Source organism: Ursus arctos, unplaced genomic scaffold, assembly GCF_023065955.2.
Source record: "Ursus arctos isolate Adak ecotype North America unplaced genomic scaffold, UrsArc2.0 scaffold_28, whole genome shotgun sequence".
NCBI classification, from domain to species: Eukaryota; Metazoa; Chordata; class Mammalia; order Carnivora; family Ursidae; genus Ursus; species Ursus arctos.
In genome coordinates this window covers 3,901,577-3,925,021 of record NW_026622963.1, presented here as the reverse complement: position 1 = coordinate 3,925,021, position 23,445 = coordinate 3,901,577, and the positions used below count along the sequence as shown (strand labels likewise).

Below are 23,445 nucleotides of genomic sequence, written 5' to 3'. Positions count from 1 at the left end.
TATGTAAGAGTTTAAAAGAGTGACTGGCACATGGGGTTAAATATTAGCTATTATGAGGGTATCAGACCAACTGACCTCTTAACTATATATTCTCACAACTTATTACTTGTCCTCTACCCCACCTCCCGCTCCCAAAAATGTCACATTAGCATCTATTTCTAAGTCTTTGCTCATCCCTCCACAGTGATCTCTTTTCGTAAGTACCCTTTTCATACACGGTTAAATCATCGAATTTGTACATTGTACGCCTTCTTAGTCTCAAATGTATGTTTGATACAACTTAAGTCTTTATTATGTCACACATCATGTAGCTACATATAATGCCAAGCTTCCCATTTTGCCCACATCTTATGTGGATTCGAAGGGTTCCACCATAACCTGGCTAACAGCACGGAAGGTGCCCCGTAAATACTGGTCGGTTAACTGCCGGTACTCAGTTTCAGATACAGCTTTCACTGGCACAGACCAGAAGCTGGCAAACTTTTTCTGTACACGGCCAGAGCATAAATATTTCTCCCTCTGTGTGCCACACGGTCTCTGCTGCAACTGTCACAGCAACCCCTCTGCCCCGGCAGCGCCGAAGCAGCCAGAGACAATACGCAAACAAAAGGGCGTGGCCATGTTCCAATAAAACTTTCATTTCTTACCTAACTTCTTTATTTTGAAATACTTATTGATTGACAAGTTGAAAAAAAATAGACAGGGAAGTTGTGTGCACGCTTCACCCAGTTCCCCTCAATGGTACCTCTGTAATACAATTATCACGGTATCTTAGGCAGGGATTAAGACCCATAAGAGAACAATGTTATTTCCATCTTCTCCCACTCCCAACCTCTGATCTCACACCAATTAGGTAAGTGTGTGACCAAGGAGAGTTTGCTGAATTGAGCGAGGCTCACTACTGGGCTATCACTCTGGGCTTTCTAGGTATCTTACGCTTTTTACAACTTGAACTATAAAGCTGATGACTAGAATTCACTCACCCAAGAAGCAAAGCAATTTTAGCTGTGCCAATCTGAACTAACATTTCGTAATTTTAATCCTCACATATTCAATTAACAGATGGACGCATCACATTCATCCACAAACCAAAAGGAAAAAAGGTAATTTCTTTAATGTACACCTGGGAAAGACAACTGTAATCTAGATTTGCACATTCAAACATAATGCAATTTAATTATTAGAGCAATTTAAAGCTACTGAAAACATGATGGGTAGATGAAAAGTTGTTTCATTTATAGTAGCTTTATTTATTTATTTTTAAATCACAGTGTTCTGTAATTCTTTCAAACACTGAAACTGTGGCATTTAGTAGGGATTTATTAATTGTAAAAGGGGCTCACTAATCTGAGCTAACCTGGTAGAGCCAAGAGGGCGATTATGCTTTATAAAAACACATATGATGACTTCAGAGGTTAATTTTTTTTTCACATTACCTAGAAAAATGAGAAAGAATGAATTTTCTTTAAAAACCGGGCAAGACAAAAATGAACTATTCTGGTATTTTAATTAAAAAAAAGGCTTGTAGCGTTCTGAGAATAAGATCCAGAGTTCCATCCATATTAACATCTTTTTATCAAGATAATATATGAACTGACGATAAGAGCCAGGGCTCCATCCATACTAATATTGTTTAACTTCACCTAAAGACTATTGGAAGTAAAACAGACTAGCTGAATAAATCCAGAATCCTCATTAAAAAAAAAAAATGGCCTTGAGGTGTTAAAACAAAACTTGGCTCCAAAAATGATACTAGATAACCTTCTTACTTGTCTCTCCCGACTACCCACTCTTGACGTGACCATGGAAACTAATAAAAGCATTTGTGCCCCAAATAACTTCCCTTACTTAAAAGGTAGGAAAAAGGAAAAGGTCAAAGCCAAGTCCACAATGGGGTTTTGAAACAGTTCTATGCTTCTAATTTTTAGATGTGGTAAATGTACTTCAGAGGAATTAATAAGCTATCTTACAACAGGCAAGAACCCAACAAGTAAACAGAGTACAGATGTCCAAGTTTGAAAGAGAATTTCCTGCCCAACCTTTACATTCAGAGATCCATAAGTAAGAGTTGGTCATGTCAAAAATTTAATTTTGATCAGGGGACAAAGTGTGTTTGTATTCCTGGAAAAAAACAACCAAACTTATTGACTAACATTCTGGGATACTTGAGGGTTAATTAAATAAGCAATGTGGCCAAGTGGCCAATGTGCTATCAGGTGCAATTTCTCTGTAGGATTAAACTTCAAAACTCAGCAATTTCACACTTGAACCAGTAGTTAAGTCAACTAAGCAGATAAGTTGGCAGCTCCTGTAAAAACCCTAATGGCTTTTAGAAAGATTTAAAAATCAGATCATGACTGGATTGACTTTGTAATTTATGATCTGTTAGGATAAAGCTGCTGAATTAATTCAAGAATTCTACATTACCAAGTACATAAAGATAAAGATGTTGGTTTTAAATGTTATTTTTGCATAAGTTTACTTACCGCCATATAAGCATTTGTTCCAACATACGTCTTGGCTATAGAATTCACCAGCTATGAGACAAAACAGTCTGTTAGAACAATATAAAGATAATGTGGAAATAAAATGGGCAATTATTCCTCATTTAACCTACAATCATCATTTCTATAAATCAACTAAAAATTATGTAAAAGGGAACAAATTTATCTACAAAGGCATTAAAAATGATTAAATCTCTCTTTTCTTTTGAATGTGATTTCCAATTTAAACAAGCACAGCATTACAGTTTATAGCAGATAACCTTAAACAACTCACTTAAGCAGGATGCGTATCGCTTTAGTACCCCAAACCCGCCCGATATAAAAAGTCAATTTGAAGTAGGATTTGAACACACTCATTTTTTAGTCAGATGGCTCAAGATGCGAATGAAGCCCGTGCATTACTAGAACGGAATGAACACTAAATACGCTGGAGGGATAACAGACTTTGACAGCCCATAATACAACGATGACCTTCGCTTTGGTCTTCGTGTCTGGCTGGGAGTAAAGGTGGCTGCGATTCAAATCAACATCACAGCACGCTCACGGGTCACTATCACCAGGGCTCTCAGGGGAGGCCCAAAATGGAAATTAATTAAAATTTGTGCTGCACATTGTAATGGCCCTCCACCATTGTTGCTCCCAATATTAATTTTTATTGTGGGCCAGTTGGGCTCCCCAGGCACAGCTCCCACTCTGCCCTCCCTTTTGTCTGGTCAAAACGCTTTCATATCAAAGCTGCATATCAATGAAGTTTGCTATTCGTAAGTAGTAATTACAATATCAGCAGTTTTTACTGTCATTAAACAATGAACAATCATATTCTGATGAAGGAAACTCGCTCGGAGATTAAAAATGAATAACACACTCCCAGCCGAGGAGAAGATGCAGAGTTCTGTTTGTCTGGCAGCTAGGTGATTTTTCAATCCAAAAGTAGACTGAAAATAAAAAAGTGAATGTTGCAGAAAGGAGAGCAAACTGGGAGGAAAAAGGAGACCCACCTGAGTGCTAACTCCAAAATCGCACAGCTTGACCTGTCCTCTTGTGTTTACTAGCATATTGGAGGGCTTCACATCTAAAAAGGGACCAGAAAAGTCCATGTAACTAATTCCGTATCTACAGTGCCTGTTTTAAAAAAGCACACATGCACACCATACCATGTTGCAGAAATGACATCATCTGTTCAACCCGGAATTCTAATCACAAATTTAATGCAAAGCATTTTATCTGGAGGCAAAATGTAAGGTCCAACTCCTTCACTTCCAACCATCTCTGGTTTCTATGGAAGCAAGGGTTTATTTCAAGTGAAAGTCAAATAAAATCTTGGCTTCCCACAACAGTAAATACATCCATCATCCTATCCCCAGGCTTTCAGGAAAAGTAGGTGGATAAGAAAATGTAATCTTCTTGCAAAGAATTTGCACAGAAAGGTTTAGCTTTGCTGTCGGTGTGAAACTACTCCTCCCATTTAAGAAGCAGTAAGGCCAAAGGGAAGCCAACAAGAAAAAAAAATCATATGTTGCTGGTAACAGGTCATATCTGAATGAAACAATGACAAAATGAACGCAGCATTGTTATCTCCTGGTTTTATGTGACAAATGCTATTTCAGATAATACTCAGAAATTGGTCTAAGAGGCATGTGGATGTGTCTGCAAATATGCACGTAGCGATCTTTGTTTCATTTCTCCTTCTCTTCCCTTACATCACTTTTGACTGCTCTTATAGTTAACAAAAGAAGTGACACAGCTTTTGCCAAGGCAGTCAGTTGCTAAATAATGACACAAAGGGTTTCTGTGAAGCATCGTCAGTGACAACAATGAGCCATTTCAGGAATTCAGGGAGCCCGCAAAACCCATCTGAGCAGGACAAGAGCACACCACTGCTGATGGCACAGAACAGCACCTGCTTCAGTGTTTCATCTTCAATGGCAAAAGTGGTCTGGAACAGACAACTTCTTATATTTAATATAGCATATAACCTGAATTACCCCCAAACTGAACAAGAGACTCAATTTATTGTGTGACATTAAAAAACGTGTGAGTCAATCCACGCCGACCCTCCACTTTGCAAAAGGGTACCCCAACACAGTATCTTGCCAGTAGCAGGTACTTAATTCAAACTTCAAGTTCAAACTCAGGAACCAACCATTATTCAAGTCTGCTTCCTACGTGATGCGCGATGTGCCAGGCACTTTCTCATACCTGTGCTCATTTCATGTTGCCTGACTGACGCGAGAATATAAATGCCATCAAGGCAGGGACTTTGTTTCTTTTATTGACTACTATATTCCCAGGCCCTAGAGGAGTTTCAGGGCTATAGTAAGTGTTTAATAAATAATCGCTGAACAGATGAGAGAATAAATGAATGGAAACCATACACACGAAGTATGAGTTGACGTTGACCATTCTGTTTCAGTGATCAGGGGTTAGCTATAGAACGGGTCTCGGCAGCATGCCCTTCACAGAAGACATACCATATTCCTCCTTTAGGGGCACTCTCTGAATACAAGTTAGGATGCCTAGGCTGGGGTAAGTTCTTTTACCAACTAGTCTCTCTGCCCCCAACTTTCCTCAATTTGAATTATAAATCTTATACCACCATCATATTAAAATTACCATGTTTACTACATCATTTCTCTTGGATGAGGAAGTAAAAAAGTCCCTGACCTCTGCCAACCTAAATGTGAGCCCCGAGTTAGCACAGTACATACGTATCGTAGACGGTCACAACAGATATGCAATAAAGGTTCGGTGCACTGAAAGAAATGTGAGACTCTCCATAGGCTGGGCTTATTTTCCAAATCCAATTCTCATTATAGGCCCTCAACTTTGAGTATTTTTCTTTTGGACAACCTGCTCTTTTATATATTGACAGCTTTAAACCACCCTTAAGCTACCACATCAGATGGAGACAGTTAATGAACAAATATTTTGAGTTCCCGGAAGAAGGAGCTGCCTGGAAATCACGAGGTACGCCAAAATTAACAAATCTTTAGCTTTGATCAGATACACTTCTGACTTAGGCGGATCAATAGAGAGAGGAGAAATAAAACAACAGAATTGCTAGATTATACTCTAAAAGGCCAGGTGTAAATAAGAACTTCATTGCATTTTTCAGCTCGCCAACAACATCTTTTTTAACTTACATGCAAGCCTGCTCTGTGACTTTTGGACATTCACCTCTTAGCCTAATTCTTCTTGGGGGGGGGGGGTGGACACTTCATCTATGAAAGTAGTAAACATCCACTCATCCTCACATCCTTTGTGTTACACCTGGGCTGTTTTAATCATTGTCTCGGAAGAAACAAAACACCCCATCACCAAGCCTTTGTTCATGCTGTGTGATCCTCTCTCCCTCCTGCCTGCCCCCAGGTTGAGAACCCCTTCCTCAATACTTCCTGAATGAATCCTGCCTACACTTCAAGTCGAGTACCCTGCCTCCCTGCTGCCCTAACTACTCAGGCCAACAAAGTCTCGGCTTCCTTTGAACTGCTAGCGCCTTTGCTGTCTGTGCCATTTGTCTGGAACTAAGCAGGTCACACTGTCTGACTAGCAGTTACTTACTGTATTTCCTGGTGTAAGTATGACCACCCCAAGTACTAAGGTCTTAGGGTAGGAAGATGCTTCACACATCTTTGTGTGTATCCCTTCCGACAACAGTACCTAAGAGCTTTTTAAACATTATACTAAATTTGCTAATAGAAGTAACCCCACTTCCCAGTAATAGCTTGAGACATCATTTGAACCTAACAGACCCCTTTAAACAGAAACAATGGATTTAGGCTGATAAGAGACTGAGGACCTGCATGTTTGTCTTCCTGGCAGGCCACAAACTTAACATGTGAATTTCACGAGGCAGGTGACGGTTTTACTTTCTACCTCTGCAGGAAGACAATAGCCACTGTGTCAGTTTTAAAGAACTGTGAGGATTAGATGAGATAACGAATGTAAAATTGCTTTTAAACTGCCAAACACTCCATAAATATAAGGTATTGTTATCTCCTGGTAATCAACGAAACTGTGATATAAGAAAAAGTGGTATATTTTGATATATTTAGGAAATAATTTGTTGTTGCTGCAGCAAACTTTAGCTGTATTTCAGTAAAATACTAGCTAAAAGAAGATAATTCCCAAAGCGCAGTAAGGAGAACTATAAAAACAATTTAATGTTCATGAGGAGGCATTTTTGTCAGACCGTGTGCACACATTCCTCAACGAGGCTACCGAACTGGACTCCCTGTATTTATGCTTTCTCTACTACAGTCTGTGTTGAACACAGCAGCTAAAGTGATTCTTTTATTTATTAAAAAAAATTTTTTTTAAGTGATCCTTATAAAACTAAATCAGACCATGTCATTTTTCTTCCTAAAACCTCCAAGGACGTCCCAGCTCAACACAAAACGTAGGCCTCACAATAGTCTGTGAGGCCATCTCTGAGCTGGTCCCCACTTGCCCTGTGCTCACACCCTTCCTATTCTTTTCTCTGCCCAGTCGGTTTCATTTCACCGGTCTCCCTGCTAGACGTGCTCCTGCTTGGGGTTCCATATCCCTGGCATACTCTGCTCCCATATATATGCAGAGCTTGCTCTTTCATTTCTTTAAGGTTTCTACTCAAATGTAATCTTTTTAAGAGAAGCCTTCCCCAGTCACCCTGTAGAAACAGCAATACCTTCCCCCCACAGATGTATGTGTCAATCTGCTGTCTCAGTCGTCCACTCTTGAACGGAACCGCCACGCATGCAGGGACTTCTCTGTTTTGTTCACTACTATGTCTAGAATGGTGTCTGGTACCGACAAGAAATCATATTTGTTGAACAAACGGTGAATGAATGATATCTCTACTAAACAGATGGGGAAATGTGCTCATCCAGAGAATGTGACCCGAGAAGGAGCTGAATCTTTCCCCACTTAACAGCATATACCTCAGAATAAATACATTTTGTTATCAATGAATGCATTTTTAAACAACATTTTTCATTCTGGAAAGAATTCGTAGTCATTCAAGAACATTTATTCAACAAGAATTTACTGACACCTTAACTTGTGCCAGATATAATGGTAGGTGATGTGGAGAGAAACATGAGTAAGACCCTGTCTCTACCCTTCTGATAAATGCAGGCCAGGGACCTGCTGGCAAATATATATATATTTTAACCAAAATACAGCATGTGAGATTTCAGGATAACAACACAGCTCATGAATAACTGAAAAGGGATTCTCTTCCTGAACAACTGGCATGCTTCCTATAATAAAAACAATGAGAATTATGCCACTTAAAGAGCTCCCAAACTTGGCTGTGCATTTAAAAACAAGAAAAACCAAACTAAAACAAAAACCAAAAGCCAATTTTTGAGTTCCACCTCAGATCTACTGAATTGGAAACCAATCTAACACAGCCTGGTCTTCAGTCCAGCATTTAGAAAAGACTAATATAATAACCTCCTGTATTGCTTCTGATTTAACTACTGTCCAGTTAAAAATATCTGAAGAGAAATTTCTTCCCTTATTTTACTTTTTAAAATCAATTTTATTCATTTAAAACACCAGTTTTATTGCAATCATTTTGAATGTACAGTTTGATGAGTCTGACAAATGTATACGTCCATGTAGCTACACCACAATCAAGATATGAAACACTCGTGTGACTCCAGAAAGCTCCCCGTGCCCCTTTATAATCAATTCCTTCCTGACCTCTGGCAACCACTGACGAGTTTCTGTTGTTATAGTTTTGCCTTTTCTACATACATTATGAATCCTATAATAAGTCGGTTGGTATTTAGACGGTATATCTAACATTAATATTCAAAGTTGATATGCTGCAGACAATACACAGTTGGGTCTTGTTTTTTTAAACAGTCTGACAATCTGTGCTTTTAATTAGAGTATTTAGACCATTTACATTTAACGTAATTATTGATATGGTTGAGTTCAACCTTACCATCTCACTATTTGTCCCATCTGTTCTTTGTTTCTCTTTTTCTTCTTTCCTAGTTTTCTTTTGGATTAGCTGGGTTCTTTTAATCATTCCACTGATCTCTACTATGGGCTTCTAAGCCAGAGGCTGACAAAACTTTTTCTGTAAAAAAACATATTTCAAGCTTTGAGGGCCATATGGGTTTTGTTATAACTACTCAATTTTGCTGCTGTAGTGCAAAAGCAATCATAGGCAATACATATATTAATGGGTATGGCTGTGTTCCAATAAAATTTTGTTTATAAAAATAGGCAGTGAGCCAAATGGCCTGTGGGTAAGGTTTGCCAACCCCTGCTTGAAGTTTTTTTTTTTTTTTTTTTTTAATGGCTGTTCTAGGATTTACAGTATGTTTCTTTAACATCTCAGTTTACTTTCAAGTAATATTTGGGCACTTCATTTATAATGTAAGAACTTACAACAATACACTTCCATTTTCTTCCTCCCATCCTTTGTGTTACTATTATATATCTTTTCTCTACATATGTTATAAGCTCCACACTACATTGTCTTTATTTTTGCTTTAATCTTTTAAATTCAAAAGTGAGAAAATTTTATATATATCTACATGTTTACCATTTCTAGGGGAATTTATTCCTTTGCGTAGGCCTAATCATCCATTTGGTATAATTTTCCTTCTGCCTCAATAACTTCAACATTTTTTATAATGTTGGTCTATTGGCAACAAGTAAATTTTTTTTCTCTGCTTTGTTTGCATGAAGGAGTCTTATTTTGCTGTTATTTTTGAAAAGTACACTTACTAAACATAGAATTTTGGATTGATAGGGATCCCCCCCCCCACACACATTTTAAGGATGTCTTTCCATCATTTTGTAGTTTGCATAGCATCAGACAAGAAGTCTGCTGTCATTCTTCTTCTTCTTCCTTCCTCTTTTTCTTCATTCTACTTATTTTGTTTTCTCTGAATATTTTAAAGATTTTTTAAACCACTGGTTTTTAAATTCTTTATTCTGTTGCACTTTGGCATGGTTTTGTGTTTATCCTGGTTAGGGTTTGTTGAACTTCTTAGATCCATGGCCTTATGGGTTTCATCAAATTTGGAAAGTCTGGAGTCTTTATTTCTCCAAATTATTTGCTGTTCCTTTTTCTCTCTCCTTTCCTTCTGAGACTCCAGTTACACATACATCCTAGCCTTCCTGATACTGTCTCAAAGGTCACTGAGCCTGGGCGAATTTTTTTTTTTTTTGGGGGGGTCTCTTTTTTCCTTCTAGTATTTTTGGATATTTTCTGTATTTCTAACATCAGTATCATTGATTGGCTTTTTTCTGTAGTGTCCAATTCACTGTTAATTCCATTATGTGAAATTTTTCAGATATTTTATTTTTCATCTCTAGATGTTCCACTTGATTCTTTATGAACTTCCATTTTTCTTCTCATAATGCTGTTACCCTTGAGATCCTTGAATATACTTGTAATATTTGTAACAACTGTTCTAAACTCCTTATCTGCTAAGTCCATTTGCTCAGGGTGTGGGGAGTGAGGGGTCCTGTTTATATGGATTTTTTTCCTCTCTTGGTTATGATCTTTCATCCATTATCAGAAAAATTCTTTGTTCACCTACTAATTCTTATTTGGATGCCAAATATTGTGAATCTTATGCTGTTAAGTTCGGAATTTAGTTGTTATCCTTTAAAGAGTGTCAAACTTGATACCAGCAGGTAGTTGACTTATTTACAGATAGCCAGATCGTTTTGAAGCTTATTTTAGAGTCTTTATTCATGGACAGCCTGGAGTAACCCCTACTGTATGGCTCGTTTAGTCCCACTATTAAAGCATGACCCTTCTAAAAAGTCTCTCTTGAATGTTCCAATGTATTCAACAAGGTTTCTCCACTCTGGGTGACAGGAATTTTAAAAATTCCCAACCCTGTATAAGATTTGGGAATTGTTTCGCTTATAGTTCCCCAGAAATATTCTTTCCCAGACAGTAGTTCTTTGTCTAGCTTTGTAAGACTTCACCCTATGAATGCAGAGGTTGGTATTTGGCTAAAGACTTAAGGAGACTCTAATAATACAGTTTCTCGAGTTCTTTTTCTGCATAATTCCTGCCTCTCTAGGGCTCTGCCCTGTAAATTCTAGGCATTTTGGCTTTCTTGATCTCCAAATTCTGTCTCTTCAGCTCAGTAAGACCTCTGGGCTCTGTCTGGGTCCCCTCTCCCTATGCTGCAGTCCAAAAACTGTGTCAAGGCAGAAAGCTTGGGTGATTATAGAGCTCACTTCATCTGTTACCTTTTCTCTGGGATCATAGTCTTGAAATGCTTGTTATCTAATGTCTGAAAACAGATGTTTCATAAATTTAGTCCAGTTTCCTAGTTGTTTTTGGTGGAGGACAAGTCCCATAGCAGTGAATGCTTCCTGGGCAGAAGTGGGAATATCTCTTTATTTTAAAATTCTTGTCTTTTATCTTTTGTTTATTGTTTTGACCTGATACCATAAGCTGCCTCAGATCTTTAAGTTTTTTATTGTTATTTTTTTAGTAATCTCTACACCCAGTGTGGGGCTCCATTCACAACCCCACGATCAAGAGTCACGTGCTCTCTGACCGAGCCAGGCAGGCGCCCCTCAAATCCTTTTTTGAAATAGATAGGGTATAATATTAGGGCTTTATTTAGTTAGGCTAAATCTTAATTCATTTGGCAGAACTTGAAGCAAATGGGATCTCTTATTTTTTTTTTACTCATAAACCTTTTATCTATTTGTGATTTTAGGATTTATTTATCTTATTATTGATACAATATTTTTATTAACATATAATGTATTATTTGTTTCAGGGGTACAGATCTGTGACTCATCAGTCTTACACAATACACAGCGCTCACCACAACACATATGTAAATGAGATCTTCTTGCAATGTGGGAATGAGGATGGCTCCTCCAGTTTAAGTTTTACTTCATCTAAATAAAACATTCCACCTTGTATCTGAGATATCAACAATCCTAGTATATAGCCACTGAACTTATTACTTCCAAGTTTTCATTTAAAACATGCAAATTCTACAACTCTTGAGAACCACTCCAGGAATACTGAAGTGATTTTTTCTGTTGTTTTCAACTTCACTCCAAGCCATAAACATGACAGATTAGGCAGAAAGTTTCTTTTAAGGAGGTAGCTGTTGTATCTATGCTTATTTTAATGCAGTCTCAAGTCATGGGAAACAAACGGCAATTGAAAGCATATAGTTTTTTATTCAGCTCACTTAAAAACACCACAGCCTTTCTTCTGTAAACAAAGCGCAAAAAAGATGAGTCATTAAAGTGACTGATTATAAATGGCAATCATCAGGGCAGATGTAAGTCATTTTGGTTTAATCAGGCCATTAATTATTAGGGTTTATCAATTAGTTTTATTGAAGGCAAGGGAGCTTAAATGAATAGTAGGGCATTGATTTTAACTGAGACATTTTCTCAGAGAAAATACAAATGAAGTGTGCAAAATTACAGGTCCTCTTCATACCACTAAAAAGAAATAAGCTTCATCTAATGTAAAACATAGGGCTTTGGTGAAAAACCAGATTAACCCTAATTCTCTTCGTATTACACATAAAATATGTTTCGGTGTTCCCTAACTTGCAGCAGTCTGATGTTAATCTATCTTGGCCAAGAGGTCCATATCATGTTGGAGAAACTGAGATAGATAAAGAAAGGTACAATGCAAAGTGACCCATTTTTAAATCAGGTATTTATCTTCTTTCGTTTTAGAAAAAAAAATTAGTCATTTTATGCAGATAGATTTTTGTGGGAATCAGAATAGATATCTGTTGGTCAGATCCTCTAGAGGAAGCAGAGATGACATGGAAAGTGTGCAAGTGTACATGCGTGCACGTGCTCACGTGCATATGATATACAAGATTATGGGTGATATCTGACCTCCCTACACTGACAAGTTGTTAGGAAAACTGAGTGGGACTGTGTGCTTAGCTGTGCCTGTAACAGAGCTGGACCTCAACAAATTGCTAAATAAATAAAACGAATGGGAGAAACATTCCGTAAACTTGAATGCACTCTATATACTGGAGCTATTGCTTTGTAGAATTGGTAATGACAATGACTCTCACCTTAGAAAGGCAGGAAGTGGATTATCTAACATACTGAACCAGACCCAATTCTAAATAAAGTTCACTTTCATTATATGAGCTCTACCTGAAGACAGGCTTCTGCCAGGATGGCAAGTGCCGTTCAGCTGGGATCACAGAAGAGTTAACAATTATCCAATCACAACACGCATCTCCTGTCATAATAGTTGCCCACTCCTTCAGTGAGATTTCACAGTAAGCTGGGCTTTTTATTGATGAGGTAATGAATATCTGAGCCGCAGCAGTGATATCCAACATAGATAATAGGCAGTTATGATGTAGTTCCGTTTAGTAATTTGAAGTGCTTAGAAGATCAGAAAAATATCAGGGAGTGAGAAGAATAAGAGAATTTACAAACAGGGTCTCACGTCATGTATAAGATAATAGTAGATAGTTTTCTACAGGAGCCTCTAACTAAATAAAAATCAGCCTGAAAGTGTTTTTAAAAATTAAGCATAGGGGCGCCTGGGTGGCACAGCGGTTAAGCGCCTGCCTTCAGCTCAGGGCGTGATCCCGGCGTTCTGGGATCAAGCCCCACATCAGGCTCCTCTGCTGGGAGCCTGCTTCTTCCTCTCCCACTCCCCCTGCTTGTGTTCCCTCTCTCGCTGGCTGTTTCTCTCTAATAAATAAAAAAAATTAAAAAAAAAATCTTTAAAGATTAAGCATAAACTTACCATATAACCCTTGTGGTCACTTCCCTACTTTTTTTTTTTAGAGATTTTTATTTTTATTTTATTTATTCATTATTATTATTATTGTTTTAGTTTTTATTTATTTGAAAGAGAGAGAGAGAGAGAACACAAACGGGGTGGGAGGGGCAGAACGACAGGGAGAAGCAGACTCCCTGCTGAGCCAGGAGCCCAACGCAGGGCTCAATCCCAGACCCTGAGATCATGACTTGAGCTGAAGGCAGGTGCTTAACCGACTGAGCCACCCAGGCGCCCCACATTTTATTTACTTGAAAGAGAGAGAGTAAGAAAGAGAGAGAGCATGAGCAGGGGAGGAGCAGAGGGAGAGAGATAAGCAGACTTCATGCTAAGCATGGAGCTTGATGTGGGGCTCAATCCCTTGCCCCTGAGATCATGACCTGAGCTAAAATCAAGAGTTGGATGCTTAACCGACTGAGCCACCAGGCGCCCCCTTTCTTATTCTACTTTAACAAAATATGAAACACATTAGTTAACTACAATGATCATGAATCAATAGTAAAATGGCTATTCCTTCTCAAAAGTGGTATGTACCAGATGACCTGATTCACTGTGATTACAAATATTTAAAGAAAGGTTCGAAGCACCCCCACATATCTACTCAAGAGATATGAGAACAGAGAACCAAATAAAGACTTGTATATGAATAACAGCATTATCGTAAAAGCCCCAAACAGGATACAATCCAAATGTCTATTAGCAAATGGATGGATAAAATGTGATCTATCCATATAATAGATTATTATTCAGCAATAAAAAGGAATGGATGACACATGGTGCCACATGGATGAGCCTCAAAAACATTATGCTAAGTGAAAGAAGTGAGACAGGAAAGATTTTATATTAAGGTGCTTAGCTGGCTCCGTTGGTAGAGCATGCGACTCTTGATCTCGGTCGTGAGTTCAAGCTCCATGTTGGGGATAGAGTTTACTTAAAAAAGAAAGATTTTATATTGTATGGCTCTGTTTTTATAAAATGTCTAGAAAAGGCAAATCTATAAAGTCAGAAAATAGATCAGTGGTTCCCTGGGGCTGGGAGCAGGGACTGACTGCAAACGGGTATGAGGACTTTTTTGCGGTGATGGAAATGTTCCAAAATGGATTATGGGGATAACTGCACAATTCTAGAACTTATTAAAAATCCCTGAACCACACACTTAAAATGGGTGAATTTTATAATATGTAAGTTACAGATCAATAAAACTGCTTAAGAAATCAGCCTCAAAACACAATTTGACTTATTCTCCATAGTGTCTCAGGGGCTTTGTGGTCACCGTGGTTACTTTCCTACTCTACTGATAACAAAATACGAAACATTAGTTAATTACAATGATCATATACTTTACACCAATGGCAAAAGGGCCATTCCCTCTCAAAACTGATAGGCACTAGAAGGCCTGATTGTGATTACAAATATTTAAAGACACGAATGTTTAAGTGTCACTTCCGTGTGTTCAAGACTATTTCCCCAAATGACTAAGGCTATGTATTTAAATGTGAAAACAACTGGTTCAAACATGAAAAATCTGGTCAACCAACCATAGTTTCCTCCATAACCTCCAAAAACTGCTCTGATTTTCAGGCTGGACTGACTCATTTTTTTTTTTTCACTGAATTGACCAAATTGACTGTGGAAATTGGTATCATGTTGAGACAACCCATGTTGCCACCCATAACCGCCTCATGCAAGAAACTGTATCTCGACACATGCTGCATCAATTAGCCATTAAACAATCCACAAAAACAGCATCCAGCTGCAGCCTGCTAATAAAGACTGCAGCCCTTCACAAAAGGCCCCACCGCCCACAGCCCAGCCTCTGCTCCCAACACAATCGGGGTCAGAGTGGGAGGCTGCCCTAGGTCAGGATATGGCTGGGTGCCGAGGGGGCTGTTCAAAACAGATAAATAAAAGCACTTTCACTAAACTATAGTTGGAGTTACCCCGTGCGCTTTGTACAGGGATCTACGTGTCAATTTCCTGGTAAGATTGCTCCAAAGAAAATGTTGACTTTGTACAGGCTACCACTTGTTTTCTCTTGTCTGAAAAGGAAAACCACACAAATCGAGGATTCCCTTTTTTGCTGTGATCTATTTACATCAAGTGCCGATGGTATCTGCTACTTCTGTTCCCTTTTGGTATCCGTTCTTGTTTTATACTTAAAATATTTAATTTGCTCTGTGCTTTCACATGTCAGCCTCACTGGACGCTTTTAGAAATAGGCATGGTTACAATTCTTTAGGGAACGTGATCTCAGTTTGGATATACGGCATGCGGCTCTGTTGTGGCTGACAATGAAAGCAGAAATAAACTTCTCTTCAACTTCTTCCCTCCATAAAGCAATTACACGGTTTTGCTTGCATGCCAGGAAGCCACTCTGAGTTTGCCAGGAGCCAGAGGACACATTAGCAGGTCTCCCCTCCTGGTACCCTCTCCTAGCACTGTTCCAAGGGTGCTGCAGGAACCTCCTTTCATTATCTTTCATTATGTTTAATTGTCTTATGAAAAGACAACAACTAATATATCTATCTAGTTATTTCTTGGGGACTGCATTCTAATGAATGAGAACAGCAGGTACAATTAAATATAGACTATGCCGACATTCTGCACTACAAATTCATCTGTGCACAACAGGGACACGCATAAGAGAAAACCACAATGCAATATAAAAGTTATTCTAATCACCCCATCACATAATAAAGGGTAGGTCATCCAAATATTCTTGCAAAGCCTTAAATAAAATTAAGCAGTATAATTAGCTATCTGAAATGGCAGCTATTATCTGGAGTCTCATGATTCTATTCAGAATGGAGGCAACAAACCTGATTTTTGCCTTCATGTATGAGAAAGGCAAGAGACACGCAGCATTTACAAGGCTGATACCAACGGCAAAATGGCTCGTGTCTTCCCTCAATCCTCTCACAGTAAGTAAAAGAGGTTCCCTTCTAGCATAGTGGATTTTAGATTCCTTACCTAGCAATATGTACATATTCTGGTCAGTGTGTGAGAAAGAGCAGGTGTGGAGGAACAAGTTCCTGGGACTCAGAAGGACATATGTCCTCCCGCAGCTCTGGAAGAACCTACCTTCCCATATCTAAGATACCATGAATTGTAAGACTCCTACTGACTACAAAAGCTTTTCAGTGAAAAAGGAAAGAAAGCAATAGAATACATTAAATGCATAAACAAACTGTAAGATGCATTTTGATTATAGACTTGACTTGAAACACCATGACCACAAGACCAACTCTAGTAAATTGTTTAAAAGAAATAAAAATTCAAGGGGTGCCTGGGTGACTCGATTGAGCAACCAGCTCTTAAATTTGAGCCCCGTGTTGGACTCTGCACTGAGAGTGGAGCCTGCTTGAGATTCTCTCTCTCCCTCTTCCTCTGCTCCTCCCTTCCTTAAATTAAAAAAGAAAGAAAGAAAGAAAGAAAAATTCTAGCAGCTCATACCTCTGTAGCACTTGTATATGCCAACCACCGAGCTAAATGCATTATCATCACATGCATTATTAGCTCATTTAGTTCTCATTATAACCATGGAGATAAATCATTAGCCCCACTTTACAGATGAGTAAATTGAGGCTCAAATTAATAAAATTACTTGCCTATGGCTATACAACTAGAGTCTCCAATCCTAAGTCTTTTTTTTTTTTTGAAGATTTTATTTGAGAGAGAGACAGAGAGCACAAGTGGGGGTGAGGGGCAGAGGGAGAGGGAAAGAGACAAGTAGACACCTCTTTGAGCAAGGAGCCTAGTGGGGGGCTCGATCCCAAGACCCTGAGATCATGACCTAACCAAAGTCAGATGCTTAACTGACTGAGCCACCCAGCTGCCCCTCCAACCCTAAGTCTGAAGCCTTAACAAACTGCACTGTGTCTATAAGATCCACCTCATGTGAATTTAGCAGCTGGACTACTATCCCAGCTTTGGCACTGAAGGGCTGGCTGATCTTCAGAGGTTTTATTTTAGATTTTTCCACTTCTCACAGATATGGAGGAAAGTTTGGGGAAGGTTCTAACTATTCTCCCACATAACCTCTTGCTGCTTTTCTTGTGAAGCATTATTTGAACTATACAATAGCTATTATGTACCAGGCACAGTGCTGTGACCTCAAAGAGGTTAAGGAACTGACCGAAGATCACATAGCAAAGTTGAATTAAGAGGCAGAAGCAGAACTTAAACCTGGGTCTGACCCTAAAACCAGAGCTCTTCCATGAGACCACCAAGACCACCAACTCCTGATTGCCCTTTTTATGACTAAATTCTTTAGCCTTACTGAGCCTTAGTTTCTTCATCTAAAAATGGGGTACGATGATACTTTTCTTGCAAGGTTGTCAAGAAGCTCGAATGAAGCAGTATACACGAAAGATCTAATACAGTAGTATCTGGAAGGCACTCAGGGAATGATGATAATTATTGTTGCATGCAGTCCGGAGGGAACTTAATACTCCAACAGCAAAACGACGTACTTGATTTCCACGGTGCTGATCACTTCAAACCAGGTCTTTGGAGAAAAGAACAGGTGTGGAGAGGTCTTGTAACTGCTCCACATTCTATCAGAGTGTTCTGAGGATAAATCTCTTACTTTACTACTAGAAAGGGCAACAAAGGATAACTTCCAATGAAGCTACATAAAACTACAGTACAGTTTTTTCTCACAGAAAAAATTCTAGGAGAAAAACATTATTCCTGGAAAGTTAGGATTCAATTTATTCATTGAACAAACATGCGGTGGCATACAATCAGCGCCATACACTAACTGTGGCCTCCAACCTCTCACCAACAATAGGACCATCACACAGGTGTTCCTGTCTTCCTCTGAGAAGCGCTAAACTTCCTGGTCTGCTTACAAGACAGAGCTGTGATCAGAGCTGTGTGAGGGGCTTGGTGAATCAAACATGCATCAGGCCACATACAGAGTGCACCCTGCTGGGTGGTGGGACCGGGGATCCCTTTAGGGTACTATAAAAACCTGTGAGTCAAAACACACAACAATTGCATAATGGACATTAAATCCCAACCCCCAGCAAGGCAGAAGGACTTTAGGGGAGATGACTGGGGAACTAACTACCGTCTCCCACTTGTATTCCTTCTTTGTATGGCACCTGATCTCTTCTCTCTCCTCTGAGGCTTCCAAGGATACTCATTTCCGAAAGGGGGAGGGGGGAGGCGGCCTGCATGGTAATTCTCCTGGGTTCTCCTCCCTGTTAGAGATGTCTTAAAAGGGATGACTCTGCTATGATAAGTCCTATCACAGATGCATAGGAGAAAGAAAAACTAAGTCCAGGAAAAACCCTCTCTGATTCAGTAGACCACCCACACAGACAACTATAGAAACATCACATTTTTTTTAAATTAAGCTTTTTTGGGGGAGATCACTGTAGATTCACATGCAGTTTAAGACACAACACAGAGACAACTGTATACCCTCTATCCCTGGTAACATCTCGTAGAACCATATAGTACAAATTCACAGACAGGGTGCTGACACTGATAGCGTCAAGACAGAGAACATGTCCATCATCATACTTTTCTAGCCACACCCACTTCCCTCTGGCCCCCGAACATTCTCGTTAGCTCCTGGAAACCACTAATCTGTTCTCCATTTCTATAATTTTGTCATTTGAAAAATATTATAAAAATGGAATCATCCTGTAACTTTTTGTGCTGGCTTTTTGTCACTCAGCGTAATTCTCCAGAGAGTCCTTTTTATGCTGAGCAGGAGTAGTGTACAGACACGTACAATGTTTAATTATTCACTCACCGAAGGACCTCTGGGGTGTTTCCAGTCTCGGGCTAGTATGAATAAAGCTGCTATGAACATTTGTGTACAGGTTTTTGTGTAAACCTAAGTCTTTACCTCTTTGGGATAAATAGTCACGAGTGCAACTGCTGGGTTGGATGGTAGCTGCATGTTTAAATTTTTCGGAAATGCCCAAGTGTTTTCCACTGGGGCTGTATCACTTTCTAAGCCTATCCGCAATGTGTTAGCGATTTCATTTCTCTGCATCCTCATCAGCATGTGGTGTTATCTCTATTTTCAAATTTTAGCCATTCTAGAAGGTGTGTAGTAATACTTCACTGTGGTTTTAATTTGGCTAATGAGGCTGAACATCTTTCATGTGCTTGTCTGCCATTTGTAAAGCCGGTTCAGTAGAATGTCTCTTCGTGTCTTTTCGCTGTTGAGTTTTCAGAGTTCTTTATACATTCTAGACACATATTCTTTTAAAAGAATACTTTTTTTTTTGAAGATTTTATTTATTTATTTGACAGAGATAGAGACAGCCAGTGAGAGAGGGAACACAAGCAGGGGGAGTTGGAGAGGAAGAAGCAGGCTCACAGCAGAGGAGCCTGATGTGGGGCTAGATCCCAGGACTCCAGGATCACGCCCTGAGCCGAAGGCAGACACTTAACCGCTGTGCCACCCAGGCGCCCCTAAAAGAATACTTTTAAGTCATGTCATATGGGGTTTCTTGCTTTTGAAGATCATTATCGCAAATACAGAAATCCCCAGTGATTACCCGAGGCAAAGAGAATGAATGACCAACGTGGGGAAGGAGGCTTGATTTCTAGAGACGTTCATTTGTGTGGATTGTCAGAGCTGGAGAAAAACCAACAACCCACAGTCATTAAACTAGTTTGTTTACCTCGGTTAATGGGCTAAGTCTATTTTTTTTTCTCAAAAACACAAATGTTCGTGAGTCATGATCAACTACAGCATTGGCGTGTGATTAGTATTTACATTTAAAGGACAGTATTTAAAGGACTTAAAAACAGGAGCCAAGGTAACTGCTTCTCTCACTAGCACTTGCTTAACACAAATGCCCCTTCCAGACACACTTGACTGAAACAGTCACAGAGCTCAGGGAAGGAGCCCCCGCACCTTGGCTCTCTCAGCCTCTCATGTTCAACATAAAACCAGCTGGGGATGATTTCCTTCTAAATGAGTTGGGCTGCTCAAACACTAACCAGTTCTTTAAAAAAAAAAACTGAGACTGTTCCTCCAGATAGCAAAAATACGGCTTAGATAACAAACTCACCATAACCTACGAGTAAGCACACACTGAGGACATCTCTACAAAAGAGGTTGTTATGAAAGTTTTGTGCACATTTTTCGTAAGTTACTTAAAATTAACCAGGTTCGTTTTCTACTGACAGTAATGCTTTCCAACAATCCTTTCCCTGAAGAATCACTTTAGCCGGCAAATGATCATTCCCTAATTAGTTTCTACAAAAATCCCAAATTCACTCTCCACAAAGGCATTGTTTTAACACCGCCACCTTGACATCGACATTTCTTCCCTAAGGAATTCAAAGGTCTTACTTCCACCATCCCAACGTCTTCTCTCATTTAACAAATACAATAAAATAATTTGGGGATGGAATACAAATATTCTTCTAACATTTTTTAAATCTTAATGTTTACATTGCTCTCATGTAAAAGGCATTCGAAAATATACATAACGTTTACCTGCCGACATCCTTTTGGATTATCAGCCTCCAATTCTCTGCCAAATGCCTTCCTTAAAAAGAACGCCCTTGCATGGGACCCTTTTGTACTTTTTTGGGCAACTTCCTGTGAATCTACAATTATTTCAAAATAAAAAGATTTTTAAAATGCCCTTGCTTTCCATCCATGTTGTGTCCCAACATGTTCTTTTTATAATTCTTTGTTAGTGAAAATTACTTTATTTCAGTATACTTTATAGTTGAAAAACCCTTTCCCCTTAAAGATGTCTTTTGATTTTACTATACCAGTCTGGTTTAGAAAGCACCCATTTTCTTTCTTTCGTTCTTTCGTTCTTTCTTTCTTCCTTTCTTTCTAAGATTTTATTAATTTGAGAGAGAGTGTGTGCAAGTATGAGTGGGGGGAGGGGCAGAGGGAGAAGCAGTCTCCCCACTGAGCAGGAAGCCTGACATGACCCTTGATCCCAGGACCCTGGCACCCCTTTTCTTAGCTAAGTCACACTGCTTTAATGCTCAATTATTTGTTTGCATTTCATAGTATCTCCTCTTCAGTTCTAAACGATTTCATACTTCCTGGAATTCTCCACTTTGAATGGACACAAAATAGTCTAGACACATCAAGCACTTAGGGCAGTGTCTGATACAGAGTAATGCTTAATAAATATTCATTATTATTATTATTACTATTACTACTATTATTATTTTCATAGCATAATCTACTTTTGGGGATTCCCAATCTTCTTCTTTCTTCTCCCATATACCTCTCTGGATTAGCCTTCTTCCCTTACCTCACTAGCCTGTCACACTTCCGTCTGTCCCGGGTCACAGAGTACAAATTCTGGCGCTTGAAGGAACTTGAGTTGAACACCTAGCCATCCCTTCAATGTATATAAGAGGAAACCGAGACCCAGAGAGCAGGAGAGACCTGCCTTTCCAGGGTCACACAACAACGCAGTCAAGCAGTGTGACTCAACCTAGAATTCAAATAAAGCTTTACTCCTCCTTAGAAATTGAGCTTTTTAAGTTGTCTAAGTCGGGCCAAGTCACTGCTGAACACCTGCAGCTCTTACTAATATCTAAGGGAAAAATGGCTTAACTAAGGACAGAAGATTTCGTCCAATTTCCAGATGCTCCCAATTGCTGGCCAATGACAACAGCTACTTTTAAGTTTCTCTCTTTCTCTTTCTGACATTGCAAATGTCCTTTAAATCATCAGGGATTTTTTTTTCAACCTACTCATTTGCTAGACCAAACGAAGGTAGGATTTTTCAGGAACCATAAGGTACGGTGATAATGAGAGAATCACCGAGATTCTTTGAAAGAATGGTTTGCCTTTCTGGCAGGGGAAACTTCTTTCTAAAGTACAGCTTCTACCACACTGCTGAGATGAGAATTCCTTCCTTCCTTCCTTCCTTCCTTCCTTCCTTCCTTCCTTCCTTCCTTCCTTCCTCCCTCCCTCCCTCCCTCCCTTCCTTCTCTTTCTTTCTTTCTTTCTTTCTTTTCTTTCTTTCTTTCTTTCTTTCTTTCTTTCTTTCTTTCTTTCTCTTTCTTTCTCTTTCTTTCTTTCTCTGATTTACTGCAGTAAAATTCACACTTTCCAGATGTATAGATTTATGTGTTTTTTTTTTTTATAAGATTTTATTAATTTGACAGAGAGTGAAGGCGAGAGAGATCACAGAGGGAGAGGGAGAAGCAGGCACCTAGCTGAGCAGGGAGCCCAACAGAGGGCTCGATCCCAGGACCCTGGGATCATGACCCGAGCCAAAGACAGACGCTTAATTAACAAGCCACCCAGGCGCCCTAGATCTAGGAGTTCTAACAAATATGTACAGTTGTGTAACCGCCACCAAAATCAGGGTGAAGAACATTTCTAACATTCCCCAAAATTCCCTCAGAGCTCTACAGTCAGTCCGCCCTCAGCCCTTTGGCAACTACCCATGCATTTTCTATCTATATGGCTTTGCCTTTTCCAGAATGTCGTGTAAGTGGAATACAAAACAGGTAGCCTGTTGAGACGGACTTCTTTCACCTAGCATGAAGTCTTTGATATCCGTCCACGTTGCCTGTATCAGTAGTTAGTTCTGTTATTACTGAGTAGTATCCCGCTGTATGGATTAACTACAGCTTGTTTATTCACTCACCGTCTAAAAGACATCTGGGTTGTCTCCAGTTTGGGGGGACTGTGAATCAAGCCACTAGGCATGAGACTGCTGGCTCATGTTGCAGGAAAATGTCAAACTGTTTCCCAAAGTAGCTGTACCATTTCATATCCCCGCCAGCAATGCAGGAGAGTTTTCGTTGCTCCATATTCTTGCTGGCACTTAAATTATCTGTTTTTTCTTTAATTTTAGTGAAGGGCTCCCATTTATTTATTTATTTAAGATTTTATTTATTAATTTGACAGAAACAGCCAGCGAGAGAGGGAACACAAGCAGGGGGAGTGGGAGAGGAAGAAGCAGGCTCCCAGCGGAGGAGCCTGATGTGGGGCTCGATCCCAGAATGCTGGGATCATGCCCTGAGCCGTAGGCAGACGCTTAACAACTGCGCCACCCAGGCATCCCAAGGGCTCCCTTTTAACAGAAAAAAGTAGCAGGAAGCATTTTTTAGCACACTGAACTACTGTTGAAACTTCAAGCAACTTTGACTCCTTTCTTTCTCTTTACACCCACAAGCAATCCATTGGGAAATTCTATTGATTCTATG

General features: G+C 39.4%; 1 protein-coding gene across 7 annotated transcripts in view; it reads right to left on the bottom strand.

The window, feature by feature from the left end:
* MAP2K5 (mitogen-activated protein kinase kinase 5) overlaps positions 1 to 23,445 on the bottom strand; it is a 249,378-nt gene that overhangs the window by 112,517 nt on the left and 113,416 nt on the right. For all 7 annotated transcript variants that reach the window (XM_026478382.4, XM_044391907.3, XM_026478383.4 and 4 more), the window contains 2 exons: positions 3,503 to 3,576; positions 2,487 to 2,537 (listed from right to left, as the gene is read on the bottom strand). In XM_026478382.4, the coding sequence (XP_026334167.1) occupies positions 2,487 to 2,537; positions 3,503 to 3,576 (125 nt within the window). The remainder of the gene's footprint in view (positions 1 to 2,486; positions 2,538 to 3,502; positions 3,577 to 23,445) is intronic.